The sequence below is a fragment of the Natrix helvetica genome (genome assembly GCF_964273705.1).
Source record: "Natrix helvetica genome assembly, chromosome: 2".
NCBI classification, from domain to species: domain Eukaryota; kingdom Metazoa; phylum Chordata; class Lepidosauria; order Squamata; family Natricidae; genus Natrix; species Natrix helvetica.
The window spans coordinates 42,685,565-42,712,499 of NC_138552.1; the positions used below are offsets into that span (position 1 = coordinate 42,685,565).

At 36.9% G+C, this 26,935-nt stretch overlaps 2 protein-coding genes across 2 annotated transcripts; both read right to left on the reverse strand.

Moving 5' to 3' along the window:
• Positions 1-1,248: 1,248 nt before the first annotated feature.
• On the reverse strand, positions 1,249-7,370 carry CETN3 (centrin 3). The gene is made up of 5 exons (XM_081939984.1): positions 7,163-7,370; positions 5,793-5,925; positions 3,899-4,013; positions 3,183-3,374; positions 1,249-1,631 (listed from the first exon to the last, which is right to left on the reverse strand). The coding sequence occupies exons 1-5, from the start codon at positions 7,177-7,179 to the stop codon at positions 1,588-1,590; spliced, it is 501 nt and encodes a 166-aa protein (XP_081796110.1). The 5' UTR covers positions 7,180-7,370; the 3' UTR covers positions 1,249-1,587.
• A 5,091-nt stretch (positions 7,371-12,461) lies between these two features.
• MBLAC2 (metallo-beta-lactamase domain containing 2) lies at positions 12,462-24,857 on the reverse strand. The gene is made up of 2 exons (XM_081939983.1): positions 24,112-24,857; positions 12,462-15,331 (listed from the first exon to the last, which is right to left on the reverse strand). The coding sequence occupies exons 1-2, from the start codon at positions 24,614-24,616 to the stop codon at positions 14,946-14,948; spliced, it is 891 nt and encodes a 296-aa protein (XP_081796109.1). The 5' UTR covers positions 24,617-24,857; the 3' UTR covers positions 12,462-14,945.
• Positions 24,858-26,935: the final 2,078 nt, after the last annotated feature.

Consider the following 26,935-nt stretch of genomic DNA (forward strand, 5'->3'; position numbering starts at 1 on the left):
ATCAGCTGATCTGACCCTTGGCCTTTGTGTAGGATGACATGGTGCTATCCCAGTGGCCAGAAAGAGATGGACTAAAAACACAGCAATGAGGCATTAATCAAAACAGCACAAAAACAGGCATGAAGCACCAGATCCATAGAAGCAAGATCCATAGACAGGATCCAAGGTACACACTGTGCAGAGGCCTCAGAGATAGTCCAACTTAGTAGCAGGAAAATTCCATTAAAATTATGACTAACAACCTAGGTAGGAAGATATGCATTCTGATTAAGAGATTGCACAGAAATATAAACATTTGTGTACTTTTCTAGAACACTAGATCCTTTCTTCAAATTTATTTCAAAACGTCTGTAGAAATGGACAACTGCATTCATAAAAAACACTGCATTAATAAAGGTTAGGATTAACTTATTAAGATTATAAATTTTGTATGATTAGAATTAGTTTTTATATCTCTCCCCCCCCCCCCCCCCAATAATTCAAGGAAGCATTTAGCCTTAATTTTATCCTGCTACTGCTCATGAAAACTGATGACCTATACCCGGGATGGCGAACCTATGGCACGCATGCCACAGGTGCATACAGAGCCATTTGTCAGGGCACGCAAAGCGTTGCCATCACCTGGCTAGCATGCATGCACTGGCCAGCTGAGTTCAGCCTTTTTGAAAGTCATTTTTCGCCCTCCCCAGGCTCCAGAGGCTTTATAGGAGCCTGGGGAGGGCGAAAAGAGCCTCCCCCCCGGAGGCCCTCCTGAAAATCCCTGAAACCTCCGGAAGGCCTCCGAGGGGGGCGGGGGAGGCTGTTTTCGCCCTCCCCAAGCTCCTATAAAACCTCTGGAGCCTGGGGAGGGTGAAAAAAGCATGCAAGAAATGGGGGGGGGAGCGCCTCTCATCCGCGCATATCATGGGGGGAGGGGCGCACATTGCATTATGGGTGCGGCATGCTCACGCATTACCCCCCTGCGCTCCCCCCTTATGGCATGTGTGCCAAAAAAGGTTCACCATCGCTTCCCTATACCTTTTTATTCCCTTTAAAATTCACAAATACTATTGTATCAATAGGTACACAGTTGTAATTAAAATGAAATGAATGTAATGAAATCCACAATTCCACAACCAATTCTTGATTTAGAGAGAACCAGTATATGGTTAAAGTGCTGGACTAGTAGCACGTAATCCCAAATTCTAGTTTCCCCTTAGGTACAAAGGTCAGTTGTGGCCACACTCTAGATTAAATACTCCAACAAAGTTTACAGAATATAAAAAGAAGGCTTTATTAAAATGGGTGTCTGTTAAACTTTTATATAAAACTAAGGCCACAGCTAATGCTAAAATAATGTCAAAAATTTTTATGATTTAATTTAAATATTTTATACAAAGCTATTTTACAAATGAGTACTCAAACAAACATGCTTATTCTAAAATTTAATGATATAAAATAGTAACCTCTCAATACATATACTTTATATTTATTTTGGTCCTTTAACATTTTTTTCCATGGCTCCTGCTATAGATATTAATTGAAATAGAAATGTTGCAGTTCTGAAAACAATCCTTCCTTTTTGCATCAAGTTTGTTTCTTGAAATATTAAACATCACCAGTCATAATAGCAATAAACTCCTCCTGATTGACTGTTAAAAAGAAAAAAAACACTTATGTACCACATTTTGTTCAAAAAAATTTCATTCAAATTAGCATCTCAAACTTATTTCATTCAGTTAAGATATTATCTTTTTATTTTTTCTAAAAAGTAGTAACAATTTGATTTCAACTGGAAATTTCGCAGTGCATCCTTTTAATGGATGGACAGTATTTAATAGTAGAGGGAATCAATTAGTATTAAGAAATTAAAATAACATAACCATCCTAAACACCCCAAATTACTCAGAGACAAGTAATTGGTTTTTATTTTTTAATAAAAATTGTTATGCTATAGTTACACCCATAAGTAATTACCATTAAAGATAGTCCTCGACTTACAACCGTTCATTTAGTGCCTGTTCAAAATTACAACGCATCTGAAAAATATGATTTATGACTGATCTTCACACTTACAACCATGCTACATCCCCATGGTCACATGATCAAAATTCAGATACTTGGCAACTGGTAGTGTCCTGGGGTCATGGAATCCCCTTTTGCGACCTTCTCACTTTTACTTTACTTTTATTTAATTTATAAACCGCACCCTCTCCCCGAAGGGACTCGGGGCGGTGTACAGTCATATTAAAAACACAATATAAATACATATAGATGGAGGAGGCAACATGCAAACTGTACAATAATAATTAAAATTAAAAATTAGAAATACATTAAAATCTACCCCTAAAAAACTACCCCAGAATAAAATAATTGCCAGGAGGATAAAGATGGGACTATAAATGGGCTAGGCCAGCTAATTGGAACAGGTGGGTCTTGAGTTTCTTATGGAAGGAGCGGAGGTCAGTAGTGGTTCTGATATCGGGGGGGAGGTCATTCCAGAGGGTTGGGCCCATCAAAGAAGGCTCTACTCCTGGGCGCCGCCCGTTGGCATTGCTTAGTGGACAGCACCCGGAGGAGTCCCTCCCTGTGGGAGCGAATTGAATCACAAGCAAAATCAATGGAGAAACCAGATTCATTTAACAACTGTTACTAACTTAATAACTGCAGTGATTCACTTAACTGGGGCAAGAAAGATCGTAATACAGGGGGAAACTCACGTAATAATTGTCTGACTTAGCATCAGAAATTTTGGGCTCAATTGTGGTTGTAAGTCTAGGATTACCTGTACAAGCAGCTGCTTTATGACATAATTTTGTTGGCACTTATGCTTTGTTGGTCTTATACTAACACCATCACTTTTAAATTGAGAAGTAAATTTCATGCTTATTTTTCAGTTATTTATAGTATAGCAGAAGTTAATTCCAGTATATTTACTCATTCTACACAAAAGAAGAAAAACAATGGACATGCTATTGCCATCAACATATGCCAAGGAAAATTTCATTTTGAATAGGAAGAAACTACTGCTGTAGAATGTTTTTCTAAATAAACTGGAAGCTTGTAGGATTTGTATTTTTTGGATATTAAATTATTTCTATAGGTCTCATCATGAAAATATTTCAAAGACAGAAAACTGAGTGAACATTTTTTTTTTGCTTCTCTGATCCAAAATTAGAATTATATACATATTCCGAACTTACTTTCTCCATCACCATCCTTATCAAATTCTTCAATCATTGCCCGAAGTTCTTCATCAGTCATGTTTTCCCCGAGTTCTCTAGCTACACGACGCAGATTTCTTAAGCTTATTTTACCTGAATCATCATCATCAAACAATTTAAATGCTTTGAGTATCTCCTCGTGTGGGTCTCTTTCAAGTATCCAGTCTGTCACTAAAATGGAAAAAAATAAAATGTTACATCTTTTACAAAAACATCTTTTATTGTTGGAATTGTATTCTCCACAGAAATAATTTTATTTTTGTTTCATACATCAACTTTATGACTTAATTTAAAAGATGCATTTTTACCATCAACCAAAATCAATCTGTACTTGCATGCACATTGGTTTAGTCTCTAGTAAAAGCAGTAAAATAAATCTATGATTCTTATTACAAGATATAACATGGTGAGAAGTTATATTAAGAACAAATATAAAATATAATATTTTATAATAAAGTACTTTATAATATAAGTTGTGATTAAAGTTACATTTTTCCCATGTTAAGTAAAATAGTAGAAAATATAGCCTGCATTTTGAAATCCTGATGGTTTGTTTTCTCCTGCTTCTCTCCTAATATATTTTTAAAAAGTCTTTGTCAATAGATTAATATTTTAATATCTATTAAAATACATATAAACTTTGATTACCAATTATTGCTTTCTTATCAGTAATTTGCTTAAATTCCATCACCTACCAACTTCATTAAAATCAGCAAAGGAGATTTTCCCACTTCCTTCCCGATCATAATCTTTAAGTATCTTTAATACATCTGCCTTTTTCACATCAAAACCTAAGGCTCTCATTGCCACCTTCAGGAAAAAGACAGAAATACAACATTTCAATTTGGCACATAATAACTTATCTTTGTAAATTAAACTTAGGTAAGAGGTTTTATAGTGAATAGGAAAACCAGAAAAATTTGGGAGAAAAACCATTAATTCATTGTTTTCCAGGGACACAACTATTTATGTTCTAAGTGAAGTTCTTTTCACCTTGGTATCAATAAATTAAATGTGACAAATAATTTAACTGATTAAATACATTTTTCAAATTTGTCACTTTATCTGATTATGTAAGTAATTGATCAGTTCCAGAAGACTAGCAGGAGAGCAAATGTTCTACTCTGAGGAATTTAGCACTTCTGAATTCAGGGATAGGAGAAACCACCTAAATAGTCTTTCTTCTTTCATTTCCTCGGATCTGGAGTCAGTCTAAAGTGGGAGGGTGGGGGGCGATCATGATAGCATTTCCTTCTAACAGGACATCACACATTAATGTAGGTGTTACTGCAACAATTAAGTAAATGCTATTCATGTATCTTAATTAGTTCTCATTCAGATTACTACAATATTATTTACAGCACACCCTGCCAACACTAATATATCCCAGATGTGTGGTCCTCAATCCCCTAAATTTTAAGTAAGAATCAAGGTGGATAGAAATTCTACATTGGTCCTTATATTAGGAAAGTGCCATGTTGGAAAGCACTGCTTTCTATGATTCTACCTTTTGAAAAATGTCTACAATGTCAGCTAGTAATGCAAGCTTGCAATTATTCTTCTGAAAAACGTTTGATGAAATTAACTAAAAAAAAACCAGTGTCCTCCAATATGAACCAATTCAATCTTAAGATATAACCCTATCAGTTACTTAGGAATAAACCATGCTGAAGTCAGAAAGCCATATTTAGTAGCAAATTTATTTAATTTTATATTTCATATAGATTTGAATCTCAATTTAATTTGTGAGAAAGATGACGATACAAATAAGGTGACTCAATATTGGTCCTTATAGTAGGAATCTGTTTCTTTCTAGTGTTTTCTTCACTTTTAAATTTTTTGACTGAAGTAGTATAGAATTGAAATTTGGGTCTGCTCTAGACCTGCCACCACCATCACTTCTCCTAAGATCTTTACTGAATTGTGACTTAGTTGACAAAGCCTTTAGTGTTTTACTTTCTGCCTCTATAAGATATTCTATGGCTTTAAGACTTTATTGTAAATATTGTTCTTGGGCATGTTTTCCTATCTATACTTCAAAAACTCTCCTATCTGTAACTTTTAATTGGGTGATGGGGAAAAACATTTTGAACCAAAATACCTCAGGTGGACCAACTTATAGAATGTGTCCAAAATCCAGGACTCCCATGGAATTGAAATTTAGCAAACTTTATAAAACATTTTATGATATAAAATTATCATAAAGCATTTTATGATATAATACACAATGTGATAAAACATTTCTTGTGATCAACTCTTGATGTTTGACTGTGTTATACAGTTCAACATGGAGTACTTTCAAGGCATCTCTTACATACATCTCTACCTGAATTTTTAAGAACATATTAAAAACATTACAAGCTCTGACATAGTTGAAGATATTGAGGAAATACCTCTGAAATGATCACCCAAGAAATCACAAGTTGTCTAATATGATATTCTAACAGCTTCACTTGCATTCTTACATTCCTAAATTAACATGCAATTAACTACCTTTTGTAGGTGCAATATTGCATATTTCAATAATAAGCCCAGTAATCCAAACTATTTCAAAACAAAGCATTAAACTTTTAACAGAAAATGGATTGCCTTTAGCTCATGATAATCTATTGCATTATCTTTATCAGTGTCGAAAAGTTCAAAGGCATCTTTAATTTCTTGCTTCTGTTCTTCAGTTAATTCTCTTCTCTTTTTTCTTTTGGTTTTTTCAGAAAATTCAGCTCTAAAAAAAGAAAGATAAATGTGTAGCCATTATACAAAAAAAAAATCATTTGTCTTAATTATCAATTAGCAAACAGCGTGTAAATCTAGAACCCATCTAAGTAGATGGATTTTATGGGTTTTTTGATAAATAAGCAAATGTCTCTTCCCATGAGATCTGATTTTATATAATATCTAGTCATAAAATTTATATTTATAATATAAATATCCTTCACCCGAATTACAAACTGTACATATACTCCAAACTCTGAACTCCAGACTCTTAACCTTTCCGATTCACATTTATTTTGTATCTTTTGCATACATTATTTGCGTCTCAATCCTCACTTGCCCTACTACTATGTATGGGCAATATTAATGGCATTACTACTGTAACAGGATGCATGGGAAGTTACCTATAATATAGTGATTATGCTAGTGAGTTTCCTACTTTTTTAATAACTATAAATATCCATTCTCCATCAACATTCAGTACTAAAAAAATCTTTTTGCTAAACCTGTGGATAAACTGCTAATTCTGATGAGATCTAGAACTCCTCATCTCTAATTCACCCCATTCCCCAAATCTATCTCTAATTTCATCACTTGCCACGTGATTGGTTCTACTGTTTAAGATTTTCCCAGACACTTCTTTTAAAACTACTTTTAAATTTTTTCAATTATAACTACCAGCAGTTATAAAGCTGAGGTGTTTTAATGCAAATTGCTACTTTAAAGCCATCAATATTGTAAATTGATTTTTAAAAACGGGGGGGGGAAGGAATTGCAAAATCTGATGGGCAATCATTCTAAGATGAAGATTCCTCTAACTTGTGATAAAGAAACGAGCACATACACTACATTTTTTTTAGCGAAAGCATGGAAACGGTTTACACGGCCTTCTTAAGGAATTTACTTCTCATTTTCCTTCCTAATCTACAACTTCGGGATTTATTTCCCCATCTCCGTACTAACCAAGTCGCCTTAGATTCTCTTTCGAGATTCTAAATCAATTCAGAATACAGGCAGAAATCATTACTCCTGCAATGGGAGGGGCGGGGGGGGAGAGAGAAAATGTGCAGGAAAAACCTCAATACAATAAACACGTGGGGAGAGCGCTCCGCTCAGCTTGTTCCCGCAACTATCGCGCGCTACGGCAGACAAACGTCGCACGCGAGGGGATAACGTTACGTTACCATAGCAACAAGAAGCGAATCGTTACTTGCGCTCTCCTCTCCTTCCGAACGTTTTGTACCCACCTCGTTACCAAATTCATTCTCCCGGTCTCCCACCCCTTGAACCGGACACCAGGCGGGGGGAAAGAGACGTAATTATCTTGTAATTATAGTCAACTAAACCCGAAATTCAGACTCGACAACAGACTTATCTCAAAAGCGGGACGTAAGCCCAAGTCTCTCCGCCAACAATGCCGCTTCCCTCTTCAGATTTCAGCTACAATTGGACGTTACAACGCCTCTTTGTGTGTAGCCCAAAGCGATTGGCTAAGACGCCCGCCAATCAAGCTTCAGGCCTCCCTCCTTGTCTACTATTAGGTTGGAAAAGCGCCAGAAACTACCCAGAAAGCACTGCGAATGCAACGTCTTGGGGGGGGGGGTAAGATAAGGAAGGCAAGGGGTGTGAGCAGTGGTGACGTAGAGGCCCCGCCTCTCCAAATTTGAACGGTTGGAGTTCCTGGAGTCGCTTTTCTATGGACTCTGTCGTTGAGAAAAGTGCCTGATTTAGTTTGTTAGCGTCTCTTTCCGTCTTGAACAATACAGTGGCTTTTTAGGAAGCAGATCTGTACTGTTGTGGAATGATTACTTCAGTTTACATTTAGCAATCGAAGAAACATGCCTGTTTTGGGCATAGTGTATATGCTGTGGTGTGGCTGGAGTGGGTGGTGCGGGGTTATGCTTGTCATACAGCAAGATAAGTATGTCTTGAAAATATTTGGAATTCTGAAGGTCAATAGAAAATAAATGGAAGTGGACAATGAAACTGATACAACTGAGCCCAGTCTAAATTACAAATTAGGTGACTTGCACCAGGGATTAGATTCTAAAAGCAATTGGACTGAGTTGTGTTAAACACATGCACACTTCTATTACGCAACTGTAAAAATCCATGTTATCTTGCCTTTGTTTATTTTACAAGACCATGTTCCAAACTTTCCCTTTGTATAGATTAGATTATCATTAAGTTTTAAGAAGGATTCACGGGGCACCAAGAATCACATGACACGTTTTATGCAAACCTTGCAAATCAGTGTTGTTTACAGGATTTGATACCAAGCAAAATATCACTTGGCATTTGCTACTATTTTATCTTCAGTTCTTTTTCTTTTGAGTTTTCTTTTCAATCTTTTTTTGTGTTTATCTTTTAAACTTTGTACTTTTTAAAAAAAAAATTAGTAATACTAACTATACCAAGCAACTATTTTCTATCTTCCTATATGATTCAGGCATGCAGAGAATACCTAGTTGTTGATTTACCGGGAAAATCCTTTATCATCATCAATTAAATAATCAAAAGTATGCAATCATTTGTACTTCCTAATCAACTACATTAGGAAGGATAATGCAAAATATGAGAAAGGAACAAACTATAAAAACTGCTTTGGGGTCATGAGGTTTGCTGGAGCAGAGATACCATATTAAGGATTTTTATGGTTATGCCAACATGTTGCTGTCACATTCCCAGCCCACTACTTGGGCAGCCCATGATTGCCCTTCCACTTGGAAAGTTGGTATTTTCTTTCTCCCAAGCAAAAGCTTGTCATAAGGGATGATCTAAAATGTCCTGGCAATGAGTATGGGTATGTATAGATATGAATACTCATCCCTAAATTCCAATTGAACTGATAAATCTGATGTAGTAGATAGCATCTCCACATAGTTGCGGAGCAATGGGCGTCCATGGTCATTTGACTTTGGTTATGAGGAATGAGATACTCCATTATTTTCTCTTGTTAAAATCCCAGGAGTTTGATCCCAGCAGTCAATCAGGAATTCTGCTATCTGGTACTTAAGATATGTATACTGTATATTGGGATATAAAAGTGAGAAATATTGAGACACATACATTTAAGTAGGAAGAGGGAAGTAGAAGGAAGAAGTCCTTTCCTGGCAAAAAAACCAACACTGACTTCAGGAAGAAACCTGCAGAAGTACAATGGCATTAAGCACTTTGGTTCAGGATTATTTCAAATCAGCTCAGGCAGATTAGGGGCAGGGTTTATTTGATAGGGCTACTTATCTCTTACACCAAGAGTATTGCATTCCCATGTTCCTGCAGTAATCAGGATGATCTCTAGGTGGCAGTATACTCAACATGGAACATAAATAGTCTTGTTAGGAATAGCCTACCCCAGATGGTAAAAATAAAGGCTAAATAAATAATAAAACAAAGGTTTGAACTCTCAATCCCACCCCACCAAAAATTCAGGAAAGCAGCTGGTGGTTGGTTTTCCAGCCACCAAATCACTGTCCTGAAATTGCCTTAATTAAATTCTTTAAAGATAGCAAAACTTCCCAGCATTATTGCTGAGGTGCAATAATGTAAACTGAGGGCAATACAGTTTATGTTAATATGCTTTCCTCCAATTTAAGGCAGTAGAGAACAGAAAATTTAACATAGACCCCAAGAGCCCATATTAAGTTTGTTAACTGGAGGTTTTATTTAATGATGAAGAACCTATAAAAATGTATGTGACACATACATGCACACACATTGCACATTCTGAGTATGAGTTATTTGGGCCACTCTATTTACATATAACAGAACCATCAAGTTGCCCTTTTAGATATTTAGCTTCTGCCATAAGCAATGCTGTGTGTTTTGTTATTCAAGAGATTTGACTGAATCAACAGTGAAAATTTCTTTTCTCATACTATTATTCCAAACATCCAATGCTGTCTAGAATTGCAGATGTTAAAGACTGATGTAAAATGCTGTGACTGAGAGCTATATTAATTGAAGCACAGTTGACCCTTATAATGTCCCAAATCCATACCTTATATGAGGTACGTGCTCTGTCAAGAACGGTAATATTTTTCAAATGAAAAAAATTGGAATTATTTATTTCAACATGGTCGAGCTTGTGCATTTCTTAACACTTCTACATCTCTTAAAGATGTCCTACGTCTCTTAAAGATGCTGCAATTCTTTAATACTTTTTAGCGTTGTCCAGTCATAGCATTATTTTGATTTCAATTTTCTATGTATGTAAATACAATTTTAGAAAATCATAGTTAATGTGATACCGAACTATATTCCTAAAACATGGAATCTGTCATCTTGTGAAGAGCTTTGGCTTTGTAAATGTTGGGGCACAACCAAGAGGACAATTTTATAGAATTGGAAAGAAGCTTACTCTCTTAATTTTAGGAAATTCCTTCCAGGATAGGAGTATATCATTTATTTTTGTAATGTCTCTGTAGTCTGGAAAGGATAAATGAAAATGGGGAAAAAACATTTAAATTTCAACAGCAATTTAACAAATGTTAATCTTTTATTTTGCCACACTTGAAGACAACATTGCAGCCTATCTTACCACTTGTGTATATACAACTGCACCAGCAGATGGCAGCATAAAACAAATTGTTCAGCACACATTCAACAGACTGGAATTCTGAAATCTCAATGATTTCACCCTGCTTAGTCTTTAGTAAGATTATTTGCTTTCATGGTGGCAATAAACATATATACCACTCAATTTTTATATAATTTTTGAGAACCAAGTTTTAACATTGATCTAGAACAAATGGACAAAACCATATATTCATTTTAATATGACTTCAGCATAAGAAAAATTCCAACCCCAGCCCCTTTCATATATTTGGTTAAGCTCCTGAACCTCAAATACCGTATTTTTCGGAGTATAAGGCGCACCTAGCTTTTGGGGAGAAAAACAAGGGGAAATAAATATGTCTCTGCCTTCCAGCAATTTGCCTACTTGCACTAAACAGCAAACAGTACAGAAGACATACACTGTTTGTGGTATTACATTTCAGACTATACTTGTACAGATGCTGTTAAAATTGATGCGGCTTTCTGGAAGTATACATTATTCTCTGCTATTTAAAAGAAGTTACAATAACACTGGGCCTCTTCAGATCAAGCATTTATTTTAAAAAGCTTCATTTTGTTAAGTTGTCTAGAACAATAATAAAGCAGTCTTTAAAAAATAAGTTTAATAATTTGAACATTCTATAGGCATTTATAGTTATTGACTTATGGTACCTCCTTGCAGCAAACAGCCTATTTCAGTTTAGCCTGATTAGAAGAAGAAAAAAATCTGCCTCTGGCTCCCAGCAATTTGCCCCTTGCAGCAAACAGCAGACAACCTGTTTCAGTTTAGCCTGATTAGAAGAAAAAAATATGCCTCTGACTCCCAGCAATTTGCCTCATTGCAGCAAACAGCAAGTTTCACTTTCAATTTCAGCACCCGCCTCCCATGGATTGCCATAGCCTATTGCCGTCTCTGCAAGCCACATTTTCTTGGTTTGCTGCAAGGAGGTAAATTGCTGGGAGGCAGAGGGCAAAGGGTGGGGGCTGGTGGGTGGGCAGGGCTACATTCAGTGTATAAGACACATCCCAATTTTCACCCTCTTTTAGGGGCAGAAAACGTGTGTCTTATACTCTGAAAAACACAGTACTTCATCACAGTCAAATTAATATATAGATTATGCACCTTGTGTTGATTAAGAGGCATCCTCAGTATTTAGAATGGTTATCAAAAAGATAACACAGAAGATATTTAAAAAATATTAAATATTTTTAGATTAGGTTTTTTTTTATAAAACTCAATCAGTTCAAAAGAACTAAGATTTGGTGCAAAATAACATTGTACTTAAAATTTTGATTCTGAAAACCCCTATATTTATATCATCATGAAATGAAAAGTTAAGCCATAATTTTTAAAAAGGAGACAACGTGCAGTTGATTATACTAGCTTAATTTCATTAATTGTGTAATGCACACTCAAAAATTTGGGATGAAAACAATTTTGTAATAATGAACTAAAAAGAAAATCAAGATTGAAAAATGGGTAGTTACTGTAGTTAATACACTTATAACAAATGTAAAAAGGCCATGTCTAAAACAGCAGCAAGATATGTAAGTCTTACAGAACAACATAATTCTGACAATGATACAAATGATATCACTATAAAGAATAGCAGAATTTTGAAGAATCCAAGAAAGTTTCATTCTTAGTTACTGTATGGACAGATTTTTTGTGTGTGGTGATTTGGGGGGGGGGGGGGGGAACATTATGGAAATATTTACCAATTGCTTCATCTCTCTCTTTTGACTTTGCAAGCTAACTGTGTCCCTGGGGATTCTGCCACTTATTTCAATTTGTAAAAATGCAGAAAGCAATTTTGGAGATGGTAATTGTTATGTTCAAGCTATCATCCCCACTCCATCTCCAAAATGCTGATTGTTTATACACCTATTGTTCCGCTTACCTCCTAAGGGAAATACACATTTTCCTCTCATTCAAAAGGAAAGGAATAAATCAAAAAGGAAAAAAAGGAAAACTTATGGGAGATGTATTTTGTGTCATTATTTTATTATCAATATCAATGATAAACAATATAACTTTTCTTAAAACCAGTACCATTAGTAAATTTTTATTAGTATGGTGCATTACAAGTTTTAAAAATTGTTTTAAACCATACATTACAGCAATATTCATGACCCAGTTAAATAATATCTCTTAAAGTGATATCATATCAACACAGCTGAATTTCAAATAACTATTTCAACTTGAGTTTTTAAACTGTGAAAACCAGATAAATACAGAATCCCTTAGTGGTTTCAAACTTTTTTTTACGAATAATAGTAAAGGTATGATCAGTATCATTTTTAAAAATGTTTTTTTTCAAAATTAAACTTTATAATATAAAAATATTTAAAACAACAGATCAAATTCTATAGCATTCTCTCTCAGGGATAATATTTTACTAACCAATAATAATCATAAATTGAACTGTGATCCAGTCCTAGGTTGAAACTCGAATAAAGCCACAATTCAGTACTCACTAGGAATAAAATCTCACTGAATTGAGTAGTATTTATATTACAGTAAGGAAGGTACCTCCAATCTGAATATTTCTCCCATTAAATGTAATTATTAGCTTCAGTAGATAAGTTTACTCTGTGATATCTAATCAGATTGAAAAAAGACAGAGATTTTCTTTAAAATCAGCAAATTTTGTAATTTGCTGATTTTGTAAATTTTGTAATTAGAAAGCAAACAGCTACAAATTTTGTAGCTGTTTGCTTGCTAACTTACTAAACTAATGGAAAAGCTTCAGATCAGTCCTTTGCCACAAGTCTGATAATTGAAGGATTTCTTACACTGAAATACTTTCATAGTGAAAAATCAACACTTTGGTAAAATAACTTTCAAGACACTGTCAATGGGCAAAGGAAGAGGAAGGGACAGAAAGTCAAAAGAAGAGGATTCTTTTATCTATGGAAAAAACTGTTAATGCCTCAGCAGTATTTCATAACAAAATCAGTTTGTAATGGTCCAGGCCAAAAAGTCAACCATTCTGTAGCAGAAATAAACAAGGCACTATAAACTCACATGGATTCCAAGATGGTTGAAAATCTTGATTAAGCAGGAATCAGATTAATTTAGATTGTGCTTAATACTGCAGCTGATACTGTGCTTAACTGTATTCAACTCGAAGAAGAAATCTGGTCAAAAAGGAAATGACTATGAGTACATAATATGGCAACATGCTCCTAACCTTTGGACCACAATTGTGTGGCTCCTCAGTGAAGATTACCCAGTTTCCATAGCATACAAGCAGCATTTGCTCATTTGTGATTATACTGCTACATACCTTTTCCCTATTTTTCAAAGGTATTGAATTAATAGTTTTTCTTAGTACAGGCAGCAATTCCAGTGTTAATTGCCAAAATGATGCAGTATTTTATAACAGGAAATAGGCACTATTAACTTTTAAAGAATTGTACTTTCATAGGATACCAAGTGCTGGAACACTGTGGTATTAAGAATCAAAGTGCTGCTTTGATCTTGGGGAAATATTGTGCAATAGAATTCAAAAAGAAGAAAAAAAGTGCAATGGCCACAATATTCAAATTCTGATGCAAGATACAAGTTCTGCATCCAAACAAGAGACTAGTAATATCTTAGAAAATAACAACTGGCAGAAATGTTTATTAGGCTGGTTGAAAAAAAGCACAATGCAAATTGTGGAAAAGAAAGAAAAAAAAACTGAAAAGAGAAAAACGAAGAATAATAACTGAAGTGTGAAAACTTAGTCTGACTCAAGTAATGTGCACTTGATACAACCTACCACCCAATATCAATTTGCTAGTTTTATATTTTGTTTACAACTGTTGTTTAATCAGCAGCTCACACTTACTGAAGTGTTTCTGCAACTGTGGTATTACAGGAATTAAGAATCTTGAATTATAGGTGCGTGTTTTACTTAAAAATGATTATACACTCACACTTACAGCATTAGTTATATTTGAAAAGCAAGCAATATACTTAAAATATTAAATGGCATTTCATTTGTTTTAAAACCAATATCTAAATGCAACACAATTCAAGAACAACATTAACATAGAACAATATTTGATATGAACATTTGGTATTCAGTTTACATTCATCCCATACAATAAAAATTACTTAGGTACTTAGTGCATTCAACATGACAGTGGAATGTTCTAATAGCCCCTTCTTCTCACAACCCTTGCTTCTGTATTTCAGCCATTTAAAATATGTTTTCAACATAACTCCTAACTGAAGGCTGCATTACAAAGTTTGACAAAAGGGCAAAACTTTTATTTTAACGATATGTTTCAAAATGGTTCAAAATACAAAATAACTTATTTAGAACATCTGTCAAATAGCATTCAACATATGTGCAAACTCGCCTTTTAAAAGAGACAAAAAAGATGAGTAGCTTTGGCACAGCTACTGGTATGTATATTGGCATTTTTAAAATATAAATTAATTAGATAAAAATAAGCATCTTCATGGCTATGAAGTTAAGACTATGAAGTTGTTCTAGAATTTGTTGCACGAAGTGCTAGGCTTGCAACTGATCTCATCGCACACATAGAAATCTTGTGACAAACCCCAGCATTTGATATATAGTTGGAAGCTAAACGATACAGTCGTTCAGATCCAAATGTGTTAAAATGCCCTGGAAGGACTTTCTCCACAAGGCCCCTATTGACTAAGTCTATTAATCGCTGGCAGGTTGTAACGTAGTCATTTATCCGGCTGTAGGGAAGCCAGTCAATCATTGAGCCATCATACACAACATCCCCACTGAAAAGAATCTTCCGTTCTCTGTCATGCAAACAAATGCTTCCTCTCGAATGGCCAGGCATGTGCATGACAGTGAGCTGTCTATCACCAAGGCTGATCACATCCCCTAAAACAAGAAACAAAATTTTATGCACAAAACAATTTTTAAAAATGCAACCTTAAATTTTCTGTTACAAACTCATGCATTAAAACTGTAACTGTAACCAAACGATGCAGAAAAACATATATTACTCTTTCCCCCTCCCCTTGACAAAGATGAAAGCCCACACATGGTAGGAAGGATTCTGTGAGCATGACTACTTACCTTAGTTTAGGGTTCAGTGCAGGGGGATAGTAAAACTATGAAGAAGAAAAACTGATTTTTAAAGGTATTTTCCAGTCACATCTGCAGATCAGCACCAACATGGCCAAGCTATCATCTATTTTCATGTTTCATAATTTTAAGACAGTCTGATTCTCATGATTTCTATGAGTTCTATTAGACTGGGCAGCTTGTACTTTTCCTAGATCTGCTCTTTTCCATTACCTTCAACTGACAGCCAATTGCCTCTAGCTGCACTCTCCTTTATTCATTAGAAAAGAAAAGAAAACAACTGTCAACTTGAAGCCTATCTCTCTCAGAACCCATAAGTAAGAAATCTACAATTGACTGAAGCTCAAATCACAATAGTAACATCTGGCTTGTGGTCTACAATATTTAGTTGCATCAGTTCACTCAGTATTACTCACAAAACACAAAGTTTATCGAACATAAGAAGCAAATTATCTGGATTCCTTTCAATGAAGATATAGGCCTGGGTATAGAATTAAAATTTGATAATCCCTAAGAAGGCTGGGATGGAAGGTGTTTAATTATACTAGTCCTGCTGGATTTGTGAGTGGCCTTCAATACTCTATATCATGATATCTCCCTGCAATTATTGTAAGCGTTTAGACATTTTGCTATGAGAATTATTGGACATACTGTATTCTTGATTGGTCAGTTCCCACAGTGGTAGTGGTGTAAGTCAGGACCTTGGCTTCTGGATTGCTGCACAGCTCAGCTGCCTTACACCTATAATTTAACATCTACCTGAAGCCCCTGGGAGAGATCATCTCCAAAATGAAGTGAAATATTATCAAATAGGCTGATGATGTTCAATTACATATTTTCCATCTGAATCTGGGCAACATACACTATATTGCCAAAAGTATTCGCTCACCCATCCACATAATCGGAAGAAGTTGTGAGCGAATACTTTTGGCAATATAGTGTATATGGTGAAGGTCCTAATTCAGTGATTGGACGTTGTTAGGATATGGATATAAGAAATAATTTGAACTGAATTCTATCAAGACACTGTGGACTTAGAAGATGACTTTGTCTATTTTACTTTGTTCAACTTTGTTCCTGGATATGATTAATATTTTCCCATATGGAAATTATCTATAATTTGCGGCTCAACATGGAATGACACTCCTACTTGAACAGAAAATGGAGACCCAGCGAGACAGTCAGTTACAGTGGCTAGGCGTAGAGTAGACTTATTTAATTCAGGCGGCTTTATTCACAATTATTTATGAACCCCGAAGGTGGATTTTTGTTATGTAAAATATATGGAATTGCCCTTGTAGATCATTTTGAAGCTTCACATGGTACAATATGCAACAACCCAACTAGTTAGCTGCATTCAGGTTCATTCATGTATTATCACTACTACAGGCTGGACTGGCTGCCAATGAGTTTCAAAATGCAATCCAATATGCTGATTGTCATTCTTAAATCTCTAAATGGCTCAGGGACTGAGTACTATGTTACTACAACCTGAGTTGAATCCATTAATCCTATAAGACCTGGGAATGAGGACTTTCTAGGGTCCTGTCACCAAGAGAATGCCCTCTTTACAGAACCTAGACCAAGTGATGTTCTCCTTCCTTTATAATATCCACATCACATCAGAAAAAATATTTAAATCCAAGTAAGATCTTGCTAGTGCCAAATGGTGATGCATCAGATGGACTATTTATTGTTTATTGAGTGATTTAAAAAAATCTTGTTACATTTCAAGCAACTTGGTATCTCTGGAAATGGAATAACATATGAATTTATGTATAATAAAGAACTAAAACTACTGTTTAGTATACAAATATACTACACAATATAGCATATCTTTCATTATTCACATCTGTCAGTAGCAATAGTGGACATTGGCTATGGTAGGGGTCTGATAAAGGATGAAAAACACAAAAGAGGGCAATGAAGCCTCATCAATTAGATTTCATATTCACTTGATTATGTATATTTTAGCAATTCAGAAAATTACTAAGTAATCATTTTGACATTTAATAAGCTAAAACTACTGGCTGCTTGAACTAATTTCACAAGATTTCTAAGTCATTTGTTCTTAATCTCAGAAAATATTTTTCCTCAAAGTGGAAGTTACAATCACAAGGCTTTATTGTGGCTAGTACAAAGGGATGTATATTACATAGGTATATGTGTATTAAGACTGATTATTTTTATTTAGTTTATGAATTATTTATATTTTCTCCTATCTATTCTATCCTTTCTCTCTGATAAACCAATATATTTAAAGTATTTGGTATCATATAATAATATACAAAGAGAAATTTATTATTAAAGGTAGATAATTTATCATGCCTCTTTCTCAACAGAAAATACTTTGAACAGGGAAAATAAAGTTTCTAAATGAGTTTCTTTCTGGCCATTTTTAGATATATTGCAGTTTTCAGTACACAAGCATTGAAAACTACGTAATACCATTTGCAAGTAGACTCAGAGTCTAATGTTACAACTGTGGACATTAATTCTTTATAAAACATGGATTATGTAGGTGGAAATTAAATTCTGAGTTGGAAACTCTGTCTCCTTCCTCTTCCCCTTAATACTGGCTTTAATTCTATTACCCTACCTTAAACCAGAGATCTTCATTGTATCCAAAATACATTACTGTATTGAATCAGTCAACTTACTGACTAAGATATTAAATCACAATCTACAGTATTTTATCGCGTTCATATGCCATAATTTAGAAATTTGGAAATTCACATCCTATCACTATGCATTTCTTCTTGTGTAAGCTGTTCTATGGGTGTTTCAGAGGAGCTACTGAGGTTCGATATAAAATGAGTAGTTATATAAATGTTATAAACAAATATATGAATAAATAAGTGTGCATCACCGGGAAATGTAAGCAGACAGATTGTGAATGCATATGTCCCTCTAATCTTAATGAAATGACTTTTGTATCTGTGTTTTTCTTGCAATGCTTTTATTGGCTGACTCACCATCTTTGAGAATGCCATCTTCCCAGAAAAGATATGATATATACTTTCAACTATTAAATCATAAGATGTTTTGTATACTTTCAATTTTAATGAACTCCCATAAAAAATCAAGATGGCAAAATTACTTCATTATACATAGTGGTAACCAGCAGCTTGCTGTACCCCTGACCATAAATTTATTATACATTTTAATGTTCAATTAACAAGAATGGTCAACAAATCCATTGATATTACTTTGGATGTACTTACATTTCACAGATATTCACAGATATTCAAGTCTTCCCAAGATATTTGTGTATATATGTAAAAGCTAAAGTGTGCACAAAGTGGAAACAAAGTTATGTACCCCACCATTGAATTACTTCTCTTTCTTCAAATATGGTACGAAACGGTTTAAAATTAGTGTGTGCCCTGAGATAATTTTAATAATGCATTGTAGTGTTCAGATGCATGAATCTGTTTATACTTATTGTACTGATGCTCTATGCAGATGTTTGTTTATACATGAAAACACTAAAACAGTAATAGTCTAAAATGTCCTTGAGCCTACTTCCACTATCTCTAGGATTCTCGAATGGCCCTCAAATATTCAATGACTATATCTGAAAAGAAATTCTAAGTAAAAATGAAGATGCAATAGTTTTTTTTTAGAATAGCCCATAGTTGCATTTACTTATACTTTTGAACAATCACATCTGTGTAAGATTGCCTACACTTGTTAAAATAGCAATCATGGATATATTAACATAACTCAAACATTAAAAGCATGGAAATTTGTAGGATGAAAAGAAAGGGGGGGGGGAATAGAGGAATGTAAAGCCCAGTCTAGCACAATACCAATGAAGAAGAAAAATAACAGCTCCCAAAAGAAACCAGCATGGCTGCATAAAGAACTATCTGACAAATTGAAAGACAAAAAAGAGAAGTATAAAAAAGGGAAAGAGGGAAACATAACTAAGGCAGAATATCAGCAAATAGCCCGAGCCTGTAAAGATGAAGTGAGGAAAGCTAAAACTCAGTGAAGAAAGGCTTGCCACAAAAGTAAAAAATAACAAAAAAAGCTTCTTCTAACATGTTAAAAACAAGAAAAAAGTTAAGGAAACAATTGGTCCATTGCTAGGAGAAAGTGGCAAGAAGGTTACAAGCAACAGGTAGAAAGCAGAGCTATTTAACTCATTTTTTGCATCTGTCTTTACACAAAGGGATAAAACAGTCCAACTTATCCAAAACAGCACCACAAAAATCAGATTAGGAACACAAGTTGAAATAGGGAAGAAAATGGTAAGTGAGCACCTGTCTACCCTAGACGAGTTCAAATCACAAGGACCGGATGGATTACATCCCAGGGTTCTGAAGGAACTGGCAGACGAGATCTCAGAACCACTGAACTATATCTTTCAGAGATCCTGGAGCACCGGGGAACTACCAGAGGACTGGAAAAGAGCTGATGTGGTTCCCATCTTCAAAAAAGGGAAAAAAAATAGATCCAGGAAACTACAGACCTATCAGCCTAACCTCAATACCAGGAAAGATTCCTGAGAAGATAATCAAGCAACGAATTAGCGAACACCTAGAAGTAAACAAAGTAATAGCCAAAAGCCAACATGGGTTTGTCAAAAACAGATCATGCCAGACTAATCTTATTGCATTCTTTGACAGTGACAAAATTAGTGGACCAGAGGAATGCCGTCGATATAGTTTACTTGGACTTCAGTAAGGCATTTGATAAGGTAGACCATAACCTACTACTAGATAAAGTAGAAGAATGTGGGTTGGACAGCATCACCGCCAGATGGATTGGTAACTAGCTGACAAACCACACTCAACGTGTAGTCCTCAATGGAACTGCATCTACATAGAGGGAAGTATGCAGTGGAGTACCCCAAGGCTCTTTTTTAGGCCCAGTACTCTTCAACATCTTCATCAATGATTTGGATGAGGGAATAAATGGGGAACTCATCAAATTTGCAGATGACACCAAGCTGGAAGGAATAGCCAACACTCCAGAAGATAGGCTAAAGATACAGAAGGATGTTGACAAACTTAAACATTGGGCACTATCTAATAAAATGAAATTCAATGGTGAAAAGAGTAAGGTTCTACATTTAGGCAAGAAAAACGAAATGCACAGGTACAGTACATGTGGTACCTTGCTCAATAGTAGTAAATGTGAGAAGGATCTTGGAGTCCTAGTGGACAACCATTTAAATATGAGCCAGCAGTGTGCAGCAGCTGCCAAAAAAGCCAACACAGTTCTAGGCTGCATAAACAGAGAGATAGAATCGAGATCACGTGAAGTGCTAATACCACTTTATAATGCCTTGGTAAGGCCACACTTGGAATGCTGCATTCAGTTGTGGTCGCCACGATGTAGAAAAGATGTGGAGACTCTAGAAAGAGTGCAGAGAAGAGCAACAAAGATGATTAGGGGACTGGAGACTAAAACATATGAAGAACGGTTGCAGGAACTGGGTATGTCTAGTTTAATGAAAAGAAGGACTAGGGGAGACATGATAGCAGTGTTCCAATATCTCAGGGGTTGCCACAAAGAGGGAGTCAAGCTATTCTCCAAAGCACCTGAGGGTAGAACAAGACGCAATGGGTGGAAACTAATCAAGGAGAGAAGCAACTTAGAACTGAAGAGAAATTTCCTGACAGTTAGAACAATTAATCAGTGGAACAGCTTGCCTCCAGAAGTTGTGAATGCCCCAACACTGGAAGTCTTTAAGAAGATGCTGGATAGCCATTTGTCTGAAACGGTATAGGGTTTCCTGCCTAAGTAGGGGGTTGGACTAGAAGACCTCCAAGGTCCCTTCCAACTCTGCTATTGTGTTGTATTGTATTATTACTCTATGATGACGACTCAAATTCCACCATGTAGATACAGGTAGTCCTTGATTTACAACAGTTTGTTTAATGACCAAAGTTACAAGGGCACTGAAAAAAGCGACGTGTGACCAATTTTGCACACTTACAACCTTTCCAGCATTCCCACAATCATGTGATCAAAATTCAGATGCAACTGGTTCATATTTGACTTTGCTGTATCTCAAGATCATGTCATCATTTCTGACAAGCAAAGTCCCTGGGGAAGCCAGATTCACTTAAAAACTAGGTTGCTAACTTATCAACTGCAATGATTCACTTAAACAACTGAGGCAAGAAATAAAATGGGGCAAAATTCACTTAACAAATGTCTGACTTAACAACAGAACTTTTGGGCTCAATTGTGGGTGTTGGGACTACCTGTACTTGGATGTGACCTTGTGATAAATATATAAAGGGAGAGGGTTAGTATCACGTTACAACATACATTCATAATTTTGGCATCATCATAATTAAAAACAGATGCCTATGATTACAAATGCACTGGTAGCAGTAATTTAGGCAAAATAAAGATGTTTCTAAGTCAATTACAAGTAAATGGTTGCAGGTTCATGGCAGAGCACTTATGCTCAGACAGAGATATGCATATTAAGCCACAAGCCATATCTAGTACTCCTGGGAAAGACTCAAGATAAAAACCTTTTGGAACAACTGTTAGTAGCAAGATAAAAATGAGAAAGATGGATCAATGATATAATGCAGTTTTCTTCAATTTTTCATTAAATATAATTAATGGGGTTACAAATAATAAAATACTCTCAAAAAACCATAAGATTTTTGCTCCCAAATTCCAGAACTTTTCATAATCCCTGAAAAATTAATCTGGCCAGAGATAAATAGAAATGTAGCTAGGGGCATATTAAAAGTGAAATCTAAAATAATAGGTGTAATGAAGCAAGTGAAAATAATATAATTTGGATTAGTTTTTCGTGTCTCTTTTATAAATTAGATATTAAACATATGGATTGAACTGTTACTGTAGTGTTTTGGGTTGTAATATGTGAAATACTTAATTGGAGGAAACCTGCATTAGATGTTACTCCTAGGTTATAATCTGTGGATAATATTAAAGGGTTTTGGTTGCATTTTCTTAAATATAAACAGCTAGTCCAAAATGTTGATAGAATTGCAGAGTGGACAGAGACTGAAAAAGATGCTGGGGAAAAAATCTCACAAAACGTTTTACACACACACTCATACACACACAATACAGCACAAATATTTGATAGATAAATGTTGAAAACCCATTGTTCCTAGCACTGTTACTACTTGGCAAAATTGTATTCCTGGCTGATAAGCTCTGATATGTTTATTTATTCTTTGTTTCACCCCACAGCAAGGATGCCCTAGAGAAGCACAAAATACTAAGAGTCTTAGTGAAATACTCTACCATGTACTTTGTATACCCCCCATTCTTCAGCAGATGCTCAGGATGTCCCCACCCTACCCTTTCTTTCAGACTCTGACAGTGCACATTCATGTTTGTATGACCTTTAAGAGGCAGACACAAAATTTCAATGGCCTGTGTGCATAGATTTTACAAAGATGCTCTCTACCTGTCTTTTCAGAGATACATTTTTAACACCACAAAGATAATTTCAACATCATGGATGAAAGATGTATTTAGCTCCCTTTTTTTTCTTTAAGTAACCAATAACACTGCTCTGTTTTGATGGTCCCGTCTATAATCTCCTTTTAAAATATATAAAAGTACAGGGATCACATAATGCTGTGTTTTTCATTCCCATTCCACTTCCACGTTTTCCTTCTCTTTTCTTCATATATCTATTTCATAGTGATTTCAAATCCTGGGAGAATTCTTCCCCCCTTTGCAATACCCAAAGAACAGAAGCTATAAACACAGACTACTAGCGTTATTATTTCCCTGCATCACCAGAAATTCCCTTCCTTTTATACTTTGCCACTGAAGTGGCATAATTCACCTCTCCCATGCCTTATTAATTCTGCATTCTAGACCAAGGAACGTTGGGGTTCAAAATCCATCTGCCTCCATCGCTGAACCTTTATGAATTAGTGCCTTCACTCCATGCACTGCACACAAAAAACCAGAACTTTCCGTTTTCATGTCACCCTCTCACATGGCTCCAGACAATACCCTTGCATTTTTTGGTAGGCAAATGATAATACCCACTATTTATTTTCAGTAACAGAAAAGTTGCTGGACTCAAACAGCCCCTCCTTTCTGTACAAATAATCCGCTTCAGCAGGAACCCAGTAGGCATGTGCAATACAGAAATAATGCTGGGGATACTCAACCCTGCCTGGTGTAACCCCGTCCAATTTACTATGACCTATCAGATATTAAAGAAAGCCAAATGCTGCAGGTGGCTAGAGACTCTTTCTCGCAGGATGTCTTTTTGAAGTATATTACTTCAAAGGGGGAAAGAAAATGATTTTAAAAAATACCCCTCCAAATGTATTATATTGCATGCAAGAAATCACTCAGCCTAGTGTTTAAAGAAATAATTAATCTTTGTAATCACTACATTGGCGTCCTTTTATGAATTGGATCGGAAAGCAGCTCATTAAAAGAAAGCGTTCATCAATTCAAGGCTGTACACCTGGTTACAACCGCTCGGCTCGGTACGGGTGTGGGAGCTGCCTGCCCTGCTCCAGAAAGGCGCCTCCAGAATGAGATGAGGGTCTCCCTTGCCAGCCCACTACCCTCTCCCTCCCCTTTCCCGCTCTTACCCTCCTGCAAGACGTGCGTCGGCTGGACGGGTCGCACTCGAAACTGCCTGGCCCTCCAGCCGGGGCTGGGCTGCCTCACCACCTCGCTGTCCGAGAGCCAAGTGACGGTCTCGTAGTTATCGCCGCGGCGCAGGGCTGGGGCCTCGGCGCTGTGCACGGCTACCTCTTCGAACTGGTGCAGTCCGCCCGAGTGGTCGAAGTGCACATGGGTGGCGATGGCTAGCAACGGCCGCCGCCGCCGCCCACCGCTTGCGGGTTCCTTCTCTGCTTCGCCGAGACCGGCTCCCTCCTGGTCACCCTGGGCCGGGTCGGGATCCAAAAGCCCAGCCAAGTGAAGGTAGTCGGGGAGGCTGCGCAGCCCCAGCCCCGTGTCGATCACCACGTCCCGCTGGGAGCCGCGCACCAGCCAGATATTGGCCCGGTTGCCCGACTCGTAGAAACGCTCTTGGATCCAGTAGATGCCTCCGCCCAGAGACTTATGCGCGAACCACTCCAGCGCCGACATCACCGACGGTCGCCAAACGAAACGCTGCGGCCACACGACCCCGACTCCTGCCTGCGGTGTTTGTAGCTAGGATCGCGTGTCGCGAACGTCCCGGACGCGTCGCTTAGACGAGGAGGGCGGATCCAGCAGGAGGAGCTGGAGGCGGGGACTGAATCACCAGCTCCTCAGCGTAACCCGTCTCGGCTTATCGGGTGGTCCCCTACCCGGCTCTTTCCCACTGCAGTAACGCGTCAGACGGAAGGAAGGGGGAGAGGGGTGAGGGTTTGCCTTGGAAGGGGATGCGGTTGCACGTGGGGATTGCCTGCGAGACTGAAGATGCGGCTACACGACAGCTGATACAGCAAAAGCGCTCCGAGTTGTGCGAAAGAAAATGCCAGGTCCTTTCACTTGTGTTTCCTAAGTACAGTATTTAGGAAGGGGGATCTGGGTAAAAAAACTGGTGCTTGAACTCGTGGATTTTCTGCATTTCGTAGGATTTTTAGATGGGATCCGCAAGAAACTATTCGTCTGTGTCCTTTCAGATCCCCTGTCTCATGCTGTGTTTGGTGGGATATAAAGAACCCAGTCCTTGTCCCTCAATTAAGCATTGCATCCCTTGAGCTCAGAAACCGCAATAAATGCAATACTATATGGATTTTAAAGAGCCCTCCATTGCCCACCTCTGATTAAATTCAGTACTTCCCCTTAAAACAAGGACTGACAGAGAAATTAACGTTTACTACTGTCCTACAGATCTTAGATACTGTTGCACAACTCTGTGTTGAAAAGGAATTACTATCAAGATAAAAAATAAAAGGCACATAAAACTGGCTGGAGCGATCCAGCATTTTACTAAACACTAGAAAGAGCCAGTCTTGTTAGTTAAAATACCAGGCTAGAAACCAGAATGTGAGTTCTAGCCCCACCTTAGATACTGTAAGGAGAATGCCCCCCCCTTTAAATATACTGTAAGAAAGCCCCCATATTAGCAAAGAAATGCCCCCCACCCCAACTCCTGGAAAAGGCTTCCCTGAAGTAAAACCATTCAAGCAGCTGACCCTTGTGAATGGATATTTCGTTTCAAAAACTATTCCATTCATAAACAAAACGCCTTCAGCTACAGCCTCCACAGTAGGCTGAAATTGATCAATTAAAAAAGCAGACAGACAAAAGACACCTAAAATCTATATTCCCCACCCAGCTCCAATGACAGGGCATGACTTCCCAGCCACAATAGGAGTCAGGCAACACTAATTAGAATACTAAAAGGGCACACTCATGTACAAATTAGAGTACATTTCACAATGATCCTGGGCATCTAAATCACACAGCCCTAAAACCACATAAAAACCCATCCACTCAGCAGACTGTTTTGTCAGCTATCCCATAAAGAATTGCTGATTGCTACATCACTTCACATCTGATTTCTAATAAATGGACATCTCCTTTCCTATAGCCTGCTTCCAATTAATTTTTCCAGCATCTTTCTCCTGCCTTGGAACCGCATCAGATTTTACTTCCAACAATACAAAGCCAGCGGGATGACCTTGGGCCAGTCAATTTATCTTAACCCTACGATGGAAGTAATGGCAACCACTTCTGAAATGGCAGGAAAGTTGCCAGGAGTTAACCCTGACTCAAAGGCATGTGCACACACATGCACATGTACAAAAGATAGGTCGATAAAATTGGCAGTGCAAAGGGACATCATCAGTTGTCTCTATCAGTTATCACAATAGCGACTTGCATCTTTTAAGAGGAGAGTTTTATTAAATCTTTACTGAATGGACTGCAAGCCAGAGTAAAGGAATTTAAATGGGCAGGGACTATATTAGTGTCGATCTGTCTATTTGCTTTTCTGTATAATTTAGGCAGCTGCCTATCTGAACCTTGTGAATTTAGCAAAATACATAAAACATAGGAAATCATAGAAACACTACAGCGTAAATGAGGACTATAAAAACTATCTCTTAATCAACATTCCATACATTTTGGTGTGGCCCCACTGCCTGGGAAAAATCAAGTCTTCAAAGCTTTCTGGAAGGATTACAGTAAGAGATCATCGTATTCCATAGGGCAGGCACCGTGAACGAAAATGCATGCTGCCTAAATCCCACTAGATGGCATTGTTTGATAGAAGAGATTTGGTGCATACCACCCTGTCAGATCTGGTAGGTCAGGTGGACACAACACAACTGAGATCAGACAATGTCAAATAACCTGGCCATGTGGGGCATTAGAGGTAGCCAGCAGCACCTGAAATTGCATCAAAAAAACCAACTGGGAGCCAGTGCAGTGTCATTCAAAGGTACTTTTATATAAAAGGCTTGCTAAGTATAG

Coding starts and splice junctions, on each gene's coding strand:
- MBLAC2 (XM_081939983.1), bottom strand. CDS start 24,616: ATGTCGGCGCTGGAGTGGTTCGCGCATAAGTCTCTGGGCGGAGGCATC. Junction 15,332..24,111: donor GACGCACGTCTTGCAGGAGG/GTAAGAGCGGGA, acceptor TTCTTGTTTTAG/GGGATGTGATCAGCCTTGGT.
- CETN3 (XM_081939984.1), bottom strand. Junction 3,375..3,898: donor TGCTGATTTTAATGAAGTTG/GTAGGTGATGGA, acceptor TTTCCATTTTAG/TGACAGACTGGATACTTGAA. Junction 1,632..3,182: donor TAAGGATGGTGATGGAGAAA/GTAAGTTCGGAA, acceptor TCTTTTTAACAG/TCAATCAGGAGGAGTTTATT.